At 39.3% G+C, this 21546-nt stretch overlaps 1 protein-coding gene across 9 annotated transcripts in view; it reads left to right on the top strand.

The window, feature by feature from the left end:
• The window catches only part of TTLL5 (tubulin tyrosine ligase like 5), a 332702-nt gene that overhangs the window by 216251 nt on the left and 94905 nt on the right, over window positions 1–21546 (top strand). For all 9 annotated transcript variants that reach the window (XM_028496210.2, XM_055088626.1, XM_028496209.2 and 6 more), the window contains one exon: window positions 12341–12536. In XM_028496210.2, the coding sequence (XP_028352011.1) occupies window positions 12341–12536 (196 nt within the window). The remainder of the gene's footprint in view (window positions 1–12340; window positions 12537–21546) is intronic.

Below are 21546 nucleotides of genomic sequence, written 5' to 3' on the forward strand. Positions count from 1 at the left end.
TAAGTGCCATGGAAGTGGGTAGATACTCTTTCTTACCAAGAAATAGTAAGATTGTCGCCAGAAAGCACCTCCTTCATGGCCTTACAGTGTTTCTCATTAGAAGCACCATTGGCATTTTGAGAAGCACATATTTTCCTAGCACAGGGCTGGCTTTTCCTTATATTTTTTGACATTTGGCACGCTTGACCTCTACCTATTAAATGTCAGTAATCCCCCACCCCCATTATTAGGACAATTGAAAGCACACCCACACACTTGCCAACACCCTGAAGAGGGCAAAGCCGTCCTCGTACGTGGTCGCTCAGGTTTTGCTCAGATTGGGCGGAGGAAGCTGGGGAAATGGACTGCGGCATCATGCTCTTTGTACAGCTGTCACATTCCTCCGTCTCATCCCTACCCTACCCTCTTGAGATATCACATCATTCTTGGGAAATCTTTTTTTTTTTGGCTGTGCCGCGCAGCTTGCAGGATCTTAGTTCCCCGACCAGGGATCAAACCTGTGCCCCCTGCAGTGGAAGCATGGAGTCCTAACCACTGGACCACCAGGGAATTTCCTATTCTTGGAAAATCTTGACACTGAAAGCATATCTTTATGAAGAGGGCAACAGCCTGCTCAGGAGGTTTTGCTTTGCTAAAGACCCGTGCATTTTACAAATTTCCTTAGAGTTCCTTATCCCAGAGCCAACAATTCTTTCTGCCTTTCAACCAGAGTGCTCATTTACCATCATTACTGTCGCTCTGCTTACATATCTCTCACTGCTTCAGACCTTCTGGCCAGCTTATTTGATCCTTCAGGGGCTAATGTACTTTTCCTCACTGTTAGTATCATGTCTGCTAGCTCCCCTTGAGTCTCTGTCCAATGCTGTTCCTCCGAGGCTTTGAATCTCTCTGGAAGTGTCACCTATTCCAGAGTCCTGCCATTCCTGACTTTCCTCTACCTCCTCATCTTCCCTGGGGATTCACCTAAACAAGTACACTTCCTCCAGATTATGAGCAATTTGAGAGCGGGAGCTTGTGTTTTTCTTCTTGGTAGTCCCTGCGCATCTAGGAACAGCGTCCAATAAATGCGGGTTGAATTTCGCTGAGATGAAATAACTACATAAGCATGTATTTTTACATACGATTCCAGTATTGCAAAATTCATGAAGAGAACAAATAATTTTATAACTAAAATCAAGTAAGTTGAGAAAAGAGATATAACATATACACGAACAGGAAATACTGATAATTAGGTTTTTAATGAAAGATAAGGGAAAATGCATAACTTTTTATTTGCATGTTTGTCTTTTTAAAAAAAATACTGCCTCCATTTCTTGAACCCCAGGACTGTCTGTAGTTTCTCTAATGTTTATTGTCACTTTAAAAATGTAGACTTCCAATTCAGTACTCATAAGTGCAAACTCTAAGCACACTCTCTCTTTGTATGCTTATCGTATAAGAAATAGAGAACTGAGGTTCATGAACTCACCGTTCTCTCTTATCCTTCAGGTCTCCCCCCACCACCACCCAAATTCATGATCCCATGGCCATATAATTAATATATACTACAAAAATTATATGAAGCTTACCTTCCACATTATTTTTTTCATGAAGTATAATTGACATATAACGTTAGCTTCAGGTGTACAACATAAAGATTCAATAATCGTATATATTGTGAAATGATCTTTTTAAATTGAGGTAAAATTTATGTCAGATAAAATGCACATACCTTAAGTGTTCAAACTGATGTTCTGACAGGTTTATATATCCACCTTTCCACCACTCAACCTATGATATAGAACATTACCATCACACTCCAAAATTCCCTTGTGTGTCTTCCCAGTCAATTCTCCCTCTTCCCCTTGTAATCATTCTTTTGACTTCTCTCATCATAGATTAATTTTCCTTATTCTTTTTTTTTATTGTGGTAAAATACACACAATATGAAATTTACCATCTTAATCATTTTAAAGTATACAGTTCAGCGGTATTAAATACATTCATAGTCGTGCAGGCATCACCACCATCAATCCCCGTAGTTCGCACCACATTGAGCAGTTAGAACTTACATAAAAATCCAAAGTCTGTCTTGACAACCTGGAGGATGGAGTTCAGGACAAGCACACCTGCTAGCGAGTAAGAGGACAACCCTGGAAATGAGGCAACCAGAAAAGGGGAACCTAACTTCTGTGTATAAATTTCACCCAAATCTTGGGCTGACCTCTGGACAATGTATATGCAAGTTATACTCCAAACTCTACAGCTGAAGCTAGAAGAACTGAACATAGATCTGAGCCACAGCCCACCGAGGGGAAGAAGGAACTGCAGTTTGAGTTCAACCAGGTTAACTGCCTATACACACACACATACATACTCACTCTTTGGAGCATAATACAGTCCAGTATCTACAACATTTCACAATATCCAGGATACAATATGAAATTATTCAACATATGAAAAAAATGGGAAGATACGACCCATTTTTAGAATAAAAGGTAATCAATGGAGACCAATCCTAAGGAGGCTCAGATGATAGAATTAACAGACAAGGATTTTAAAGTGGCCATTATAACTCTGAACAAGGATGTAAAGGGAAATAGGCTTTAATGAATAAAAGGTAGGAAATTTCAAGACGAATTTCCAGATGGAAATTGTGGAACTGAGGAAACCAATATCTGTAATCCAGAATAAATGTATTAACAATATTGAACCTTCCAGTCAGTCAAGATATGGTATACCTCTGTGCTTATTTGGGTTTTGTTTAATATTTATCATTAATGTTCTATAAATTCAATGTAGAGAACTTACACATTTTCCAATATATTTATTCTTAGATATTTGGTGTATTTTTATGATATTGTAAATTGCATTGCTTTTTAAAATTTCACTTTCAATTAATTAATTACATTGACATTTCAATTGTGTATTACTGGCATATAAAAATATGATTTTATTCTGTTTATGGACTTTGATTCCTGCAACTTTGCTCCATTTATTTATTAGTTCTAGCAATGTTTTTATAAAATTCACAGGGCTCTCTATGTAAACAGTCATGTCTGTGAATAACAGCATGGTTTTTTTTCTTATGACACTGACTAGGTCTTATACTACTAATTTTGTATAGAAGTGGTGAGAGCATACATCTGTCCTTTATTCCTGATCTTAGAGGAAAAGAGTTCAGTGTTTCACCAATAAGTATCATGTTAGCTATAGATTTTTCATAGATATTCTTTATTAGGTTCAGTAACTTTCTTTCTGTTCCTAGTTTACTGAGAGTTTCTGTCATGAATGGAGATGAATAAATTTTGTCCAGTGCATTTTGATATCTAATAATATTCTCATATGATTTTTCTTCTTTATTCTCTTAATGTGGTGAATTACATGATTGATTTTTTTTTTAACCTTAAATCACCGTACATACCACTTGGTCATGATATATATCCCATACATGAGACAGATAGATTGATTATATTTGCTAATATTTTATTAAAACTTTTTGTGTGTATGTTCATTAGGCGTATTGGTCTGCAATTTTCTTGTAATGTTTTTGTCAAGTTTTTTTTATATCAGAGATGTGTTAACATCATAAAATGAGTTGGAAAGTTTTCCCTTCTCTTCTCTGAAAGATTTTGTGAAAGATTGAAATTATTTCTTCTTTAAATGTTTGATAGAATTCATTGAAACCATCTGGGCTTAAAGTTTTCTTTGTTAAGAAGGTTTTTGATTACAAGTTAAATTTATATATTTAGATTTTCTCTCATCGTGTCACTTTCAAAAAGTTGTATTTCCAAGGATTTTTTCAATTTATCTAAGTTGTTAAATATTTGACATAGAGTTGTTCATGATATCTCCTTATACTTTTAATATCTATATTCTCTGTTTGATGTTCCCCCTTCTTCATTCCTGATATTAATAATTCATGGGGCTTCCCTGGTGGCACAGTGGTTGCGCGTCAGCCTGCCGATGCAGGGAAACCAGGTTCGCGCCCCGGTGTGGGAGGGTCCCGCATGCCGCGGAGCGGCTGGGCCCGTGGGCCATGGCCGCTGGGCCTGCGTGTCCGGAGCCTGTGCTCCGCAACGGGAGAGGCCACAATAGGGGAAGGCCCGCATACCCCCTCCCCCCCCAAAAAAAAAATAATAATAATAATAATTCATGTATTTTTTTCCTTGTGATCAGCTTGCTTGGAATTTATCAACTTTTAAATTCTTTTCTTATAGCCAACTTTTGATTTTGTTGATATTTCCTATTGCCCAGTTTCTATTTCATTGTGTTAAAATGTAAACTGAAGTACGTTAAATTTTCAAAGAGTTCATTTGAGCACACATTGATTTTAATTGGGCAGTGCCAAATTGAAAATGGGTAAGAGCACTCCACTGGCAGAGACTAAGGGAAAGGCTTTTTTTTTTTTTTTTTTTTTTTTTTTTTTTTTTTTTTTAATAGAGCAACCTCAGTCTGATGGCTTCCTTGTTTAATTACTTTATTGGTTTCTGCTCTTATTATTTTATTTTTTATTCTTCTACTTTGTTTAACTTGCTTTTATTTTTCTAGTTTCTTAAAGTGGACGCTTAGAACATTGATTTTACATATTTCTTCTTTTCTAATATAGACATTTAATACTATACATTTCTAAGGGCTCTTTTCACTGCATCTCAAATTTTGTTTGGTTGTGATTTCATTACCATTCAGTTTGATACATTTTCTCATTTCTCTTGTGATTTCTTCTTTGATCCATAGGTTATTTAAAGTGAGTTGTTTAATTTCCAAATATTTGGGAATTCTCTAGATATCTTATTGTTTTAAAGATATAAAATTAATTGATTTTTAATTTAATACCATTCTGGTTAGAGTGTACTCTGTGTGATTTTGATCTTTCGATTTTTATCGAGATTGGTTTTATGACCCAGCATTTTGACTGTCTTGGTGTATGTTCCACATGCACTTGAAAAGAATATGTATTCTGAAGTTGTTGGGTATAGTTTTCCATAATTATCAAATAGATTGAGTTGGTTGACAGTACTGTATAAATGTTTAAGTCTAGGTTGGCAGTTCTTTTATTTTTGTTTTCCTTTCAGCACTTTAAAGATAGCTCACCAGTGTTTTCTGGCCATCATTTTTTAATGATAAGTCAGCTAATTGTTTGCATTGTTGTTCCTTTGTATGTAATATTACCACTACCACCAAGCACCCCGCCACCCTGGCTGCTTTTAAGATTTTTTTTTTCTTTATTTTTAGTTTCAGCAGTTTGACTGTGATCTGCCTGCATGTGGATTTCTTTGTACGTATTCTGCTTGGGATTTGCAGAGCTGCTCAGGTCTTTAGGTTAATGTCTACCATCAACTTTGGAAATTCCCAGCCCTAATCTCTTTAAATATTTCTTCTGCCCCCTTCTCTCTTCTCAACTGCTGGGATTCCAATTTTATACCTGTTAGACACTCTCCTCCACTGTGTCCAGTCTGCTGTTAATAATTTTGAATGCACTCCTCATTTCTGATTTTATATTTTTTCATTTCTAGGATCCTTGTTTGGTTGTTTTTTGAAAGATTTCATCTCTCTCTTGAAATCTTCCATCTGTTTATATGTGTTGCCCACCTTTTACATTAGACTCTTTTACATATTTATCATTGTTATTTTGAAGTTCATGTCTGCTAAGTCCAACATCTGTAACACCTCTCAGTGTCCTTCTATTGACCATTTTCTCACATGGGTCATATTTTCTTGCTTCTGCATTCTTTTATAATTACTGATCGTATGCTGGACATTTTAGGTAAAACCACAGACTTAAGTAAATAATGTTTACACACACACCCCCTTGCCCCACCCCTCCCGCCAAAAAAAAAGACATGCTCATCCTTTTCTCAGGCTGCTAATGTGTGGGAAAGGGGCAAAGGGAGAAGGGGTTGAGCCAATCTGATAATTAAGCTGGGTCTGGACTTTGTTGTAGCTTTAATTAGATTAAATTCACCTCTGGCTGCAGATGTTTTGGGGCCAGGATGGGACCACCAGTAAGATTCTAAAGATCCTTTTGTGCAAAGAATGTTGAAAAACTTATATTCACCACTATGAATTTGACACCTTCCTTCTGGTGAGATTGGAGTGATACTAACAAATACGGTTTTTTAATATTGTATAATGAAATATGTCAACATTTGGAAGGTCTGCATCACTCAGTGAACCAGTATTCCTAAAGACTAGTGCTTGATGTTACAAAAATCTTGTATGGATACAAGATCCATTCAAAATGCAAGATAGACCAACAGAGTATGAAAAGCTCACTGATTTGGTTTCAGATTCTACAATACTAACTTTTAGACTATACTACGTGTTGAGTTTTGGTGAAGGTCAAAGAATAATATCCACAGTTTCTCTGAAAGGGACTTTAATCAGTCCCTCCCCATCCCCCAGCCTTCAGTGTTCCCATGCAATTGATGAAAGAGTTGACGGGTGGCTACAGATTCATTCTGTGCTGGGGCTTCTAAAATATCATACCAGCCCACATGCAGGTGTTAAAAGCTTGTCAGAAGTTTAGCTGGTGGTGCCTTAACCCCCGTCTATGACACATTCCTCCTCCTCCCAGGGGCCATCCTGGCTAAAAGTGAAGAGCTTGTCACTTCCTGGGATTATATTCATTTAGGTTTACTGTATGTCCTCGGCATTTTGTTAGGTTTGAAATAAGTATGATTTAGCAGCTTATTCAGCTTATTATGTTTTTAAGGTAAAAGTGACAGTCTCTTGAAACTTTCTACTTGCCCAGAAGCAGAAGTCCAACGGAAACTTTTGAATGTTTTCTATCTGTTTTTTGCCTTTGATTTAACTACAAGATGGTGAATGCCGGAGCTATAATAAAATAGAGAGGGTTCTATTTCATTATTTCTGAAAGTGGAGGGTAGGACTCCCCTTTGGGATCATGAGTTTTAGGAGTTCCAGAGGCCTGTCCAGTTCACTCTCGCTCTCCCTTGAGCACCATCTAGAACCAAAAAAGGAAGCCACTATATTTATATGGATGGAAACCACGCTGAAAGACTGGGGAGACTGTTAGGACAGAAACAGGCAGTGTAAACAGAAAGTCCTTTCTCTGAGATCGCCAGTGAAGAGTAGAAGAAGGTAGACTGATGGCTGCTTGTAGATCACACCTTCAACCTCTGAGATGATCGGCTCTAATGGAGGAGCAGGAAGGAAGATTGAGCAGAAAACTGACTGCTTAAAAGGGTAGATTATATAGGTGCCCCCTTCATTGGTGGATTGAAGAGGAGGCAAATGCATCCCTTTCCAGATAACCTGTTTTAGTCCTCAGCATAGAGCATTGCAATACAATTATAATAACCATTTGGATACACTATACATCAGGGCTTTTCTTTTTAGTAACTTGGAGCACTTTTGACCTCACAACAAATACTGTACTCATGACTCAATTGTGTTAACTTTGCAACACAGAATCCTCTGGTGGAAAATGGCCAAATTTATGTTTTCTATATACTAACTCAAAGAACTGTAGGGCAGCAGTGAAATGGAATTGTTTGGGAGGGGAATGAATAGTAATAATAGTAGTAATGGTGGTGGTGGTAGTATATTTTTGGAGCCCTTCCTATGTGCCTGTACTTTCACTTGTGTTAGCTCTTGAATCCCCACAATAACCCTATGAAGTAGGTACTATTATCATATCCCCATTTTACAGAAGAAGAAAGTTTAAGAATAATAAAGATAGAGAACTTGGATGTAATAAAGGCCGCAGTAGCGTCTGTCTAGTCTCTCCTCATCCATTTGGTCTTTGTAGATATGATCCAACCCCAGCTGCCCTGGGAAGGATTAAGAATGGGACACACAACACTCCATGAAGAATCACTCTGATTTTGTCCTTGGAAATAACCCCCAAAGCTAAGGGGGTTCCCCACCACATTTTGTAATGACTCTCTGATCACATAGCTTCCTTATTCTGGCCAGCACTGCTTTGTACAGCTCACGGGAGCTCTTCTCTCATTTGTAGGATTTTTGGCATTTACAGCACCCTTCCAGCGCTTACTGTGTGTCCCAACTACTTTGTTTGAGATTGAAAATTTATAGGCAAAGAAAATGTAGCCTCTGCCATCCTTGAATATCTATACATTCCATAACGTGTAGTGGAATAAGTGCCATGGAAGTGGGTAGATACTCTTTCTTACCAAGAAATAGTAAGATTGTCGCCAGAAAGCACCTCCTTCATGGCCTTACAGTGTTTCTCATTAGAAGCACCATTGGCATTTTGAGAAGCACATATTTTCCTAGCACAGGGCTGGCTTTTCCTTATATTTTTTGACATTTGGCACGCTTGACCTCTACCTATTAAATGTCAGTAATCCCCCACCCCCATTATTAGGACAATTGAAAGCACACCCACACACTTGCCAACACCCTGAAGAGGGCAAAGCCGTCCTCGTACGTGGTCGCTCAGGTTTTGCTCAGATTGGGCGGAGGAAGCTGGGGAAATGGACTGCGGCATCATGCTCTTTGTACAGCTGTCACATTCCTCCGTCTCATCCCTACCCTACCCTCTTGAGATATCACATCATTCTTGGGAAATCTTTTTTTTTTTGGCTGTGCCGCGCAGCTTGCAGGATCTTAGTTCCCCGACCAGGGATCAAACCTGTGCCCCCTGCAGTGGAAGCATGGAGTCCTAACCACTGGACCACCAGGGAATTCCCCATTCTTGGAAAATCTTGACACTGAAAGCATATCTTTATGAAGAGGGCAACAGCCTGCTCAGGAGGTTTTGCTTTGCTAAAGACCCGTGCATTTTACAAATTTCCTTAGAGTTCCTTACAACCAACATCCATTTGATGGAACAGATCTTAAACCAGAGGGAAAGATACAGCCCTTTAGTGTGTTTTGGCTAGAAGTTGGAGGGGTAGGGCATGCTGCAGGAAGGGCAGTGATGGTGAGAAACATTTAGCCCAGCAGTGCCACGGTGTAATACAGAAAGTAAGACAACGTTCTAATAAGAGGATGTGTGGTTTAGAAAAATTTGCCGTCTTGTTGGCAATTAGCTGCATATGTAGTCAGGACAAGACACAGCATAGTTCACTTTGAATCTTTGAATTTGAATCAGTTGTTAAACATCCAGAGCATTCCCACAGCTAACTCTTTTGAGTCTGTCTGTCCTACTCTAGAAATAATGAAAAAGTGTAAAAAGTTATTTATAGGGAATGTATACAATATTATATTTTTGTGTTGAGCAAAGAATAACAAAAACTAAATTTTATAGAGAATTCTTGAATCTCAAAAGCTTGGTGGGAGTAGAAAATGTATTACTAGTAAACTAGAATGAACTGAGGTTCAAGAAAATGGAATGGAATTTTGGATGGAAATGGAAACTCCTAGCTGCCATAGAAAGGACTATGTCGATATATAATCTCAAGCAAAACCCAAGTAACAGTGCACCTGGTGTCCTCCGTGTCAGTCATTACAACACTTGCATATTGCAAACCCCAAAGGCTTGTGCTTTAACTGTGAGATACCATGGCCTGAGTAACAGCCACTGGAATTCAAAGCAAGCAAGTTTCTCATGGCACTGACCACATTGCCTTAGACAGCTGAGCACTCCTGCACCCATCCAGTGTTGCACTGTAAAAATTCCTTCCTCTTTGCTAATAGCCTCCACTTGCTTAAGCAACTTCTTTTTGTGACTTGGAGACTGCACTTACGTTACTGATGAGATTAAAAACAGCTTTCACTACAAAAGCTTATGTTGTTGCAGTCTGTTCAGTGTGTGTGCAGTTGGATGAATAAAGCTCCTCTATCCAAAGTCCCTCGTTTGATCTTCTCTTGCTCACTGTCCTGCCTCTTACACATCCACAGACCCCTGCTGAGACTCTCCCTGGTCACCTCCAAATAAGGGGGCCTAGTTACGGACTCTGATTTCTGATTACAGCAAGAAGGCATTAAAGTAAATGCCTGCTAGGAATATTTGTTATTAAAGCAGTTTTTAGAAAATAAAACCAACCTAGCTAGCCCGTGAGGTGAATTCTGATATAAGCTACATAGTTATATAAATCCTTAAATATCGAATCCCTAAGTCTGGATTGTTTCTTGTGGCTACAAGCTTCTGTAACCAGCAAGCCAGGAATGGAAGCAGACTCACAATTGATGAATTTTCTAACCTTGGGCCCGGTTATCATAAATAATAGTTTCATTCTAGATTCAGATTCCTGCCTTAATTGGTATGGAAATCTCAAGGTTATTCATCCAGGCAGTTCCTGCTGTATTATCTGTCTCTTCCCTGTGTTCATGTGTTCATTGGATCAACTCACTCCTGCCTTGAGCCTGCTTTTCATTTACACCTGAATACCTTGCTCCACTGCCTCGCCTTCCACTCAGAGCTCGCTCAGTTCCCTTTGCTATTTGCTGTGTCTTCAGTAAGCTTTTCTCTTCCCTCACTAATGAGAACAGAGATCATGGTTTCCTCTGGCCCCTCCCTTCTTAACCCCAGAAGTCCTGTTTGACTCCCACTCAACACTTCACTTTGTGAATAATATTAACATTTTATTCACATAGTCGGGTATTTATTTACATGCGATCCTTGGTCTCCACATTTCCTCTCATCTCTAGAAGCCCCTTGGGAAAAATCATGTCTAATAACACACACACAGAGAACAATTCAAGAGGGATCACGGAAGATCAAATGTCATACTAAAAAAAATTAATAAGCAAGCTCTGAGCTTTTTGGTACTGTTCTCCAGGAAGATTAGCTGAATGTGTGTAATTGTGCGACTGAACTGTGGGAGCCAAACTGTGGGAGGAGGTGAGCAAGGGATGTGACATATCAGAGGTGAGATTATGTGAGTAGAAAACCTTTCATCCATGGACTTCAGAATATATTACACAGACTTTCCCTTAACTCTGTGTCTGGAAATCTCTTTGAGAGAGGTAGAGAAACCAAAGCAGAGACCCAAAATGACCAAGCTATGAGAGAGGGGTCCCCCCAGGCAAGAGAGGAGCGTGGGCTTCTGGCCTCAGAAGACATCCCACTTTGCTCCCTCCCACAGGGCCCTGTTGAGGTTACAAGGACCCAGGCTGTTAATAACCAGGCAGCCATAGGTCAGGACTCAGGAAGGTTCTGTGTAAACTCACCCCAGTGTTGTTGCATCTCTGCCACCGAAATGACCATTAACACCAAAGGATATTTACAAAGGGAAGAATAACATGATGATTTAAATCACTATGAATATGTCTCTTGAATTAGGCACTGTTTTATTTCTCTAAGCACCATTCACCAAGGTTTTGGGATAAGGTTGTTCACTATGACACTCTTTGTGTTTCTTCTATGTACAATTTTCTGGTCACTGTAACTCCAAAAGGAAAAAACCAAAAATACTAGGTAGTTAAAGAAGGTTCAGAGATGAATAGCCAAAATGTTAAGGAGATGGAAGGATTTCCAAATAAGACTGTTCTAAAAATAAATGGGGACCTTTTCAAAAAAACTGTGGTAAAATAATACATAATATAAAATTTACCATTTTTAAGTGTACAGTGCAATGGCATTTCGTACGTTTACAGTGTTGTGCAACGGTCACCGCCATCTGTCTCCAAAACTTCTGTCATCATCCCAAGGTAAAACTCAATACCCATTAAACAATAGCTCCCCATTCCCCTGTCTCCCCAGCCCCGGACAACCACCATTCTACTTTCTGTCTCCATGAATTTGACTATTCTAGGACAAATCATACAATATTTGCCCTTGTCTGGCTGACTTATTTCACTTAGCATAATGTCTTCAATGTGTGTAGGCTAAATGTCAACCTGGCTGGGGACGCTGATGAGATGAACTCAGAATAAGGAAAAATGTATCTTCTCACACCAGTTATGTTATCCCATGATATGGGGACATAAGCTCAAATAGAAACACTTATTTTTAAAATTTAGGTACTTCACTAATGGGTGGCTAAGAAAAACCAAGACTCTTGCACAATTCACCCCTATAATTTTGAAGTTGATGTTTAGATAAGATGATTGTTCCTCTGTTCTTACCTTAAAATAACCTACCATCCTTCATTTGCAGCTCTCTGGGCTCCTCTTGGAGGTCCTTTTGGCAATCACAGGGGAGTGAAATTGGTATTTTAATTATTTAACATTCAACAGATATTTTTGTGCGCTGAGCACGTGCCAAGCCTTATGGCAAGCGCTAGGAATAGAATGGAGAGCAGAGCAGCCCGCCTTTGTCTTCATGGAACTGCGATTTAGTAGGCGAGTCAGATAACTTATCCCACAAACAGATTTGTAACTCCAAACTGCTTTCAGTTCTATAAAGGAAAAATAACTGAAATATTTCTCTCCTTACCTTCATTGTTCACACAACCATTCTAAGAAACCTGCTTTCTTTTCTCTTCAGGAGCCTCCAAACAGGTGGCTTTGCCTGGGAGGGAGAGGTAAAGAACAACGCGTACAGCAAGGCTACAGGGGTGGTCTCACAGCACAGGTGCCACCCCACAGCAGGCAGCTACCAGCTCCATTTTGCCCTGCAACAACTTGAACAGCAAAAACTTCAGTCCCGGCAGCTTCTGGACCAGAGTCGAGCCCGGCACCAGGTAATTCAAGATAAGGCTTTTCCATGTGCTGATATCTTCCTTCTGTTGGTTTAAAAAAAAAAAAAAAATTTTCTTTTTTTTTTTTTTTTTTTTTTTTCATGAGAAATGTGGGGATAGTTTCTCAAAAGTTTACCAATGCCACCATGGCTTGAATGGTTCATGGGGAATCTACCCATGGGGAAGAAATGTTCTGAATCCATACATTGGCTTTGTGGGAAAGTGATCTCGAACCAACTTTGACATTTTTTCTTTCATTTGAATGAATGTTCCTCCACAAAAATCTCTTTTGTAGTACTTACCCTTTCTGTTGCCTGATCTTAGTTCAGTAATTTCCCAAAGGGTCTAACTCCCAGATACCTAAAAGCTAGCATTTTAAAAATTTTTTCTAAATGTACTACTTCCTTGCCTTCATTGACTTGTTCTGTTTAAGCACACATTAATTCTTTATGGCCTATCAAGATTTTCAAGGAATAAATAACTTTCAAGTTCTTATAGGAAATGGTCTTAATCTAGGTCGTTGGCCTTCTGGTTTAACAGTTTGTACATAGAACAATGTATACAAAAATGTAACAATAGACACAAAAATTCTTGTTGTAGTGGAACTTACACTCTAGTGAAATATTAATTCCCTACTCACTGTCTATAAAATGACAAACTCCTGAGTATATGTGTAAGAGAATTATATAAGTATATTGCACTAGCGAATCAGTATGGCCCCAATTACAGAGAAGGGATGACTTCACAAAAAAGGCCGTGAAGACTTAAATTTTTCCTGATGACTCAGGATTATCATTAGAATCAGTTACCATGTTCTACATGTTCTGCTGGGCTGAATCCGTACTGATTCTGTGAGCTTCCCTGGTATTTGGTTGTGTGAAGAAATAGCTTTTATATCAGCTTGATCTCTTGTCATTTGCTCTTATAAAAATGTAGTGTGCATTAGTGTGTGCAAAGTTAATATTCACTCAAAGGCTAAGGTAATGTTCCCAGGGGTTTTTTTTCTTCTAAATAAAACAGTTATCATTATGCTCTCTCTCTTTGTTTTTTCAACTGCCGTCCAGGTCCAGAGAAATTTTTATTTTTTTCAGTGTCATTCATCACTTGATCATCTTATCTGTGATAGTATAGTCTGTATATTATATTAATTCATTGGAATTGAGAAATCGTAAGTGCAGGCATTTGTTTAAGGGTTTTTTTTTTAATATTTATTTATTTGGCTGCGCCAGGTCTTAATTGTGGCATGCTGGATCTTCGTTGCAGCATGTGGGATCTTGTTCCAGGGATTGAACCCGGGCCCCCTGTATGGGGAGCGCGGAGTCTTAATCACTGCGCCACCAGAGAAGTCCCCAGGCATTTGTGAAGTAGCTTTTTAGGTCATTTTTACTGGAGAAAAATCCAGACTTCTTATCTGTAAAGCATGGAATATGGCATCATCACACTGCCCTCTGCCATGTAGAAATTTCCTTATTTAAATAGTCTTTGGGATAGCGGAGGCATTTAGGCCAGTTTGCAAACAAAAAAAAAAATTTTTTTTTTTTTTTTTGGCCGTGCTGCACGGCTTGTGGGATCTTAGTTCCCTGACCAGGGATCGGCAGTGAAAGCATGGAGTCTCAACCACTGGACCGCCAGGGAATTCCCAAGAGCTTTATTTGGGGTCTTAAGGATTCCAATTCAGGAGAAAGATTTGGGTAATACCAAAAGATTATTTCAAGGAAGAGAAAAAAGTCAGGGGCTTACAAAGGCAAAAGCCACAAGGTTGTTCAAGAATTATGATTGATCCTGATGCACGAAAGGAAATATTTATCCTTAAAGGATAGGCAGTTATAGTTATTTTAGGGTAAGGGTCCAATAAATAAATAGGCTATCACAAGTTATTTTAGAGTGTAAGGGTCCACTAAGTATCTTGAGTTTCTGGAACATTGGGCAGATGTTCTGGATTCCTATGTTAAGACAAGAAGTGGTCGAAGTTCAAATTCCATCCCTGCTGAGATGTGCAAAAGTCACACTTCCTCAGTGGCCTCCCGGCTCCATTTTAGAGAGCCCTCTTAGCAATAACAACTCCATTTTAATTTTTCTTCCGCAGTATATCTTAGTTTTTTTTTCAATCTGTGTAAATTTCTTAAAACTTTTTAAACTTCTGAACCCCCTGCCATTCAGATTACTTAAGAATGCCAACTTAATCAGATGCTGGATAGTGGAAATATATATAGCCTTATTTCCCTTGTTTGAGTATAATCTGTGGCTCTAATGCATCTAGACAGTTGGTCCCTTTTAATGCTTCCATACCTTGAAATGGTGTATGATTAAAGAAAAAAATTAAAAAGGAGGTGATTTGCAGAGCACTGAGGTTTTGAGGAAAGAGAGACAGTTTTGCTGATTTTCACTTTTAGAAACTGCTTCATTTATAAGTCCTCATTCTTTTGATTAGCTTCCAGCGAGTCACATTCCTTTGAAAATTCAGAGTACTGCTATTCTTGTGTGGATTTTTTTTTTACTGAGGATTATACTGATTGAGTTTCACTGAACTATGAAGTATATGGAAAATATGTTTTTTAGAATCTGTCAGAATGCCTGTTTTAGGGAGGAGTCAGCACTCCCAAGAAGGGAGTTATCTCGTGTCTTCTGGAGAGGGAACAGAAAATCTTTTATCTTAATTTTATATATGTTTATAACATCATTTTATTTTTTCCCCCATTCTTCTAATCCACAGTTGATTTAGGTCAAAATGAGAAAGCGTGAAGTTTGGGACTCTGGGGGAGAGTGAAAGAAACTAAATTCTATTAGCTTGAAGAGTTTATAACTAATAAAATAGCAAACAAGATAGTAAGTGTTCTAACATGAAGAATAGTACCTTAGAGCGCTTTATTTCAGAGGACATTAAGAAACACTCCATAGAAGGAGCAAAGCCTTATTAGATTTTTAAGCCTGTGTTTTTAGCTCACCTTGTGACTGTGCTAGACCTGACCCTTATAATTACAACCAAATGATTGCTTGAAACATGGTTTGCCTTCTCAGGATGTCCTATATGTCTGTCCTTGGGTTAACCCCTTTAGATAGAGATGGTTTCTCTGATGAACTTCTTATGCTTTGGATTCTATTTTTAAAGTGTAGGTAGCCATTGATATAACTAACAATTTGGTTAATTGCCTGTTTGAGAGCAGTGAGTAGAATTGAAATCTGATTTACCTAGTATTCATTCACAAGAGAGATGTGTTTATGGACCAGGACATTAAAAGAGGCCTTGTATTGTATTGTATTGTATTGTATTATATTATATTATATCATATCATATCATACATGGACAGTGCCTTTCATAGTGATCTCCTAAAAATATTGTTGGAAAAATAATCATGCAGCCTTTCTTGCATTACATGCAGAGGAAGTTCTCCATCCTTTCTGCACTTAGCCAGCTTTTTTTTTTTTTTATTAATTAATTAATTAATTTTTTAGATAGCTTTTTGAAGGTATTAATTTCAAGGAGGAAAACTCTGATTCAGGATATGAGTTTGGAAATGGACATCTCTAACCATTCATGCAGTGTAAGCTTTGATCCTCATTTCTGTCTAGCATTTCACTCATAAATCTAGGAATTTTCATGTACCGAATCACCCCTACGAAAGACTGGTCCTGTAGCATGGACCTGGGAGAGGAAAGTCACCTGGAGCCATTGGCAGAGGCTTCCAGGGCCAGAGGTACAAGGAAATAGGTGTGATCCAGTCAATTTGGTAGAGAGCATGATAAACAAAGTAAGACAAAATTGAAACTATGAGCTTTTACACACTGATGGGTAAAACTAGCAATTAAAAAAAAATCATTCTAAATCAGAGCAAGGGTCAGCAAGCTTTTTCTGTAAATGGCCGTATAGTAAATATTTTAGGCCTTGCAGGCTGTACGTAGGGTCTGTGGTAAATACTCGGTTTTACCGTGGTAGAATGAAAACAACCATAGACAATATGTAAATGAATGAGTGTGGCTGTTTTCCAATAAAACTTTATTTACAAAAACAGGTGGCAGGTTGGATTTGGCCTGCAAGCCGTAGTTTGCAGATCCTTGGCTTTGAGCAACAGAACCCCTTGGAGGGTCTCTTAAATCACCGATTGCTTCCCTGACCCCATTTCTGATTCAGTAGGTTTAGGATGGGCCTCAATTATTTCCAAGTTCCCAGGTGATGCTAAGCCTTTTCTTCTGGGGCCCATACTTGGAGAACCATTAAGCTAGGGAGAAAGAGATTAGAAATGTCTCCTTTTTATTTGTCTTCTGTCTTTTGAAGAGGAGGCTGGATTTGTTAAAATTTAGTGTTGCCCTTATAAAATTTCAGGCAATCTTTTTTTTTTATAGGAACTTTGTTTCCATCTTTTTCACTTCATCTACTACAGTTTCCTTATAAATAAGTTTTCCAAACTTGAAAACTTCCTGTTCATTCTTCTTATCAGGGTACATTCTGCTCAGTAACCACTGCTCCCAGGATTCAAGTTTTATGATGAATGAGAGATAAGTAATGGGACAGATTCCTCCCTCTTTGTTTTAGTAAGAATAGCCAACTCTTAGTAAGCACTTACTGTGGTCCAAGCACTATTCCAGGTGACTTACATATATTAATTCATTTAAAATGAGTTCCAGGATAGTTGAGGAAATTGCAGGATCTTGGTATTCTAGGGATGGTACAGTGACTCTGTGTGTTGATACATCTGAATGTGTCTTCTCTCCGGTTTCCCTCATTGCTTCCCACTTCCTTCTCAGACTGGCTTCCTGCCCCTGAAGGAGAAGGATAAAAAAATTTTCTGTCAGCTGAGTGGGGGGACTTTCTTGGGCAGCAGTGACTGCTGGTGACATCAGCATGAGTAGCTCTCCCTGCTGGGGTCTGTGAGGAGGGCTACACCGGCTATGAGGCCCGACTGACCTGATTCTAATTGCCAACACTGAGCTGATGTTATTCTTGGCCCAGGGCAGAGCTATTACTCAGTAGTTTCTGTTAAAGTGATCCTTTGTTAAACCTCTGCTCTCAACCCCCATCTCCTGCCCTCCCACTCTCTTCTCTACCTACTCCAGACTGAAAAAAGCCCCAAAAGCAGAAAAATTAAGGCTATTCTGATGGCCAACGAAGAACTCCTGAAATTTCTTTTAACAACAAAGGGGGAGAGAGGGGATTTTAAGTACATCTTAATTTTTCACTGGTTTCCAAAGCCCTTCAATTTTTAGTAGACTGAATTTTCAACATCGTAAGGTAACTCAAGGTAGGAAAAAAACGAGCATCCTCAGTTCCTCTAATTCTTCCACTCTGTCTGTGCTTTACTTCCCCCATCCCAAGATGGCCAATTTCACCAGACTAACCTAGATTCGGTGAGGGGCAACAGAGACTAATGTCCCCAGACAAGCAGGGCACGGGGGGCAGCTCAGTGTTCACCTGAAGGGGCCTTTCAGTACAATAGCAACATCTTGAGGGCCAAGTGTAATGAGGGGTGTGTGTGTGTGTGTGTGTGTGTGTGTGTGTGTGTGTATGTGTGAGCTCAGTCTCACAGGTGTGGAAAGGATTCCCGTATAAACCCAGCCAAGTCTTGTTATTCTGCTCCTAAAAGTTCATTGCATGTGTCTAGAAAAATTCTGCCCCACCTGCAGCAGTGAATACTGTTTCTCCAGGCCTTCAGCTGCTGTGTGTTTGTGTTGTAGGGGAGGGGAAAGAAAGAGAAATTCAGCAGGCGCCGGGCTTTTCCAGGCAGCCAGCAATAACACGCTAGCCCCTCAGCGCAGCACAGGGAGAGCAGGCAAGCAGACTGGCTCTGCAGGGGGAGTCTTTTCACGTCTTTCCAGCGAAAGCACCTGGGAAGAAGGTTGGCTGGGGTCGGGGGAGGGGTGGGCACGACCTCAGGCGTAGGTCCTGGAGCAGGTTGACTTGAACGTCCTAACGTACTGCTGCTCTGTTTTTTTGTTTTCATTTGGTTTTGGGGTCTTTTGTTCAATTTTATATTTCCTTCTGACCTGTATCAGAAATTCATATAACACTTAGTTTATAGCTTGTTTATGATTATGATTTTCTTAGAACCATTTGATTTAGCAGATTTTGCCAAGCCAAACTCTTTTCTTCTTACCTAATGAAAAGACATTGGAAATATGTGAAATAATACATGTAAAACTACATTCAGCTCTTCAGAAATAGGCACCGTGGACAGGCTTTGCAGTCAGGTAATCCTGTTTAAACCTGAGCCCATAACCTGCGGCAGGTTATCTGAACTTCCTTGAACCTCGGTTCCTTTATCTCTAATATGGTGATGATAATGTATATCTGTGGGTTTTCATGAGGATTATATTCCTCGGGGTGTTACCATGTGCCAAGCACTGAACCTGGAGTGATATTTGTGTTATCACAGTGAATCTTCACAGCTGCCCTCTTATTAGCCCCATTTTCCAGATATAAAAACCGAGCATCACTTATGTGACTTTCCCAAGCTCACAAAAGTAATAAATGGAAGAGCTGGTGTTTTTGAATCCAGGGGTGTCAGCCTCCAGCATCCTAGCTCTTGGCTATCATGCTCTATACTACCTCTCTGACAATATTCAGGCATTCAATAACTAATAGTTATATGTATTATTACATACCTTTTATTTTTATTTATTATTATTATTGTTTAATTTATGTATTTATTTTATTTATTTAGTTTTGGCTGCGTTGGGTCTTCCTTGCTGCGTGCGTGCTTTCTCTAGTTGTGGTGAGCGGGGGCTCCTCTTCGTTGTGGTGCGCGGGCCTCTCATTGCGGTGGCTTTTCTTGTTGCGGAGCATGGGCTCTAGGCACGTGGGCTTCAGTAGCTGTGGCTCACGGGCTCTAGAGTGCCGGCTCAGTAGTTGTGGCTCACGGGCTTCGTTGCTCCGCGGCATGTGGGAACTTCCCGGACCAGGGCTTGAACCCTTGTCCCCTGCATTGGCAGACGGATTCTTAACCACTGTGCCACCAGGGAAGCCCTACATACATTTTAAATTGCAATTCATGCGTTCGACAAGTACATCGACAAGTACATATTGACACGTATAAAACTGTATTTGAAAAGTTAATCTCAGGTATCTTAACTAGTCTCCTACTAGTCAGATACACTGTTGCAAAAGAAAAGGTTTACCAAACCTTTATCCCAGTTACCTCAAATTCTTAAAGAGATGTCTTAATAAGGTCTTCCAGGGCTTAAAACTCTTAGAAATGCCCATACTCTACGCTCCCTTGTGCTTTTATTATTTAGGAGCAGTGTCAGGGACCACTGAGTCTTGCAGAATCCTGAAATATGTTCTAGAAGTTTGGAGATTCAGAGCATGTGTGTGGGTTGTTATTGATAACATAGGAGTTATCTCTTCAATGATCACTTCATCCTTTCAACCCTGTTGTTGTCATTGGTCATACTGTTTTAATTTTGTTTCTATGATGGTGTTTTTGAGAATACTGTCAGGAAACACAACAGGTGTCTACCAATGTGAATACCACAGATTGACACTTTTGCATGATTAATATTATGCTTGCTTTTTCAATACAATAGAAATCTGATTTTTTTTTTTAATTTATTTTTGGCTGCATCGGATCTTAGTTGCAGAGTGCGGGCTTCTCTCTAGTTGTGGCATGCAGGCCCTAGAGCGCATGGTCTCAGTAGTTTGGGCACACGGGCCTAGTTGCACCGCGGTACGTGGGATCTTGGTTCCCCAACCAGGGATCGAACCCTGCGTCGGAAGGCGGATTCTTAACCACTGCACCACCAGGGAAGTCCCCAGAAATCTGATTCTTAATGCATTATTTCAATATAGACATCAGTTCATTGTGCTGATTCCTTACTACTAGTAATAGAAGTCCCCTGGTTACCACCAGGGTGTTTTCTAAGCTGTTGCTAGAGTAGTGTCTCTCTGGAATCTTGGAGGGAGGAAGGTGAAGGCAGTGAAATGGGTGTACAGTGAGTGCCTTTTGTATGCTAGATATAGTATTATATCCATTCCACTGATGAGGAAACTGATGCTCAGAAAGTTTAAGTAACTTACACAAGGTTGCCCAGCTGGCTCATTGCAGTTGTAATAGCTAAGCCAGGTCAGAGGCTTCCAAAGCCCTATTCCACTCTACCTCCCTCCCCCTTGAGTAAGTGACTCTTCATTTTCTTCTTGTTTTATACATTTATCATCAGTCAGATAAGACATTCCAGTTTTATTGTTGCTGCTGCTGTACACCCATACACACAAATATAAAAGAAAAGGTCAACACAATGAACCAAAATTCAGAGCTCCACTTGGTTGTAGGTTTGTTAAGAGGCAGCTCTTCACCTACCAGCTGCTTGGGATCGACCTTGTTTGTTGTATATCCTTAAAATGTAGTTTTGCTACAGCTGCCTGGTGGCCAGTTTCATTCCCTCCCCTCACTCTGTGACCTGTGGCTTTTTTCTGTTTGTCTGTGGGCATATGAGGGACTCACAGCAGTAACTTTGCGTGAGATGATGAAAGACCTCATCTTTAAATATAAAGAACCCCACCCATCTGCAATGGATGCAGCCACAGGAAAAAACTTAACAGGTATATACGACAGCAAAGTCTGCGTAAGATGAACAGTAGGTCAATAAGTGACATTCTGAGCCAAATAAAACCAACTAAACATTTGAAGACAAAGACAAGTTAGATATTTATAAACTCTGAATTTAAAGTTGTAAAGAACTCAGAGATTGCCTTGTCTAATTATTTCATTTTACTCATCAGACGATGTAAGACACAAACATTATTAGGAGAACAAGGGCCTTACTAAAACTACTAGTAAGTGAAAGATAAAAGAGACAATTGAAAATGAGGCTATGAGTTATTTATTTTTTTAACCAATTGAACTCTCAATCTGGGGTCATTGCTGATCTTTTGAAGTTACCTTTATGTATATATTATACACACACAGACTCACACATGCATACACTTACACATTTTAACTTTCAAAATAAGTAACAAAGATTTGCTTACACACAAATTTTTTTCAACCTTTTCTTCCTGGAGTAAAGTGAGTGAAATCTCTGT

This window comes from Physeter macrocephalus, chromosome 11 (genome assembly GCF_002837175.3).
Source record: "Physeter macrocephalus isolate SW-GA chromosome 11, ASM283717v5, whole genome shotgun sequence".
NCBI lineage: Eukaryota > Metazoa > Chordata > Mammalia > Artiodactyla > Physeteridae > Physeter > Physeter macrocephalus.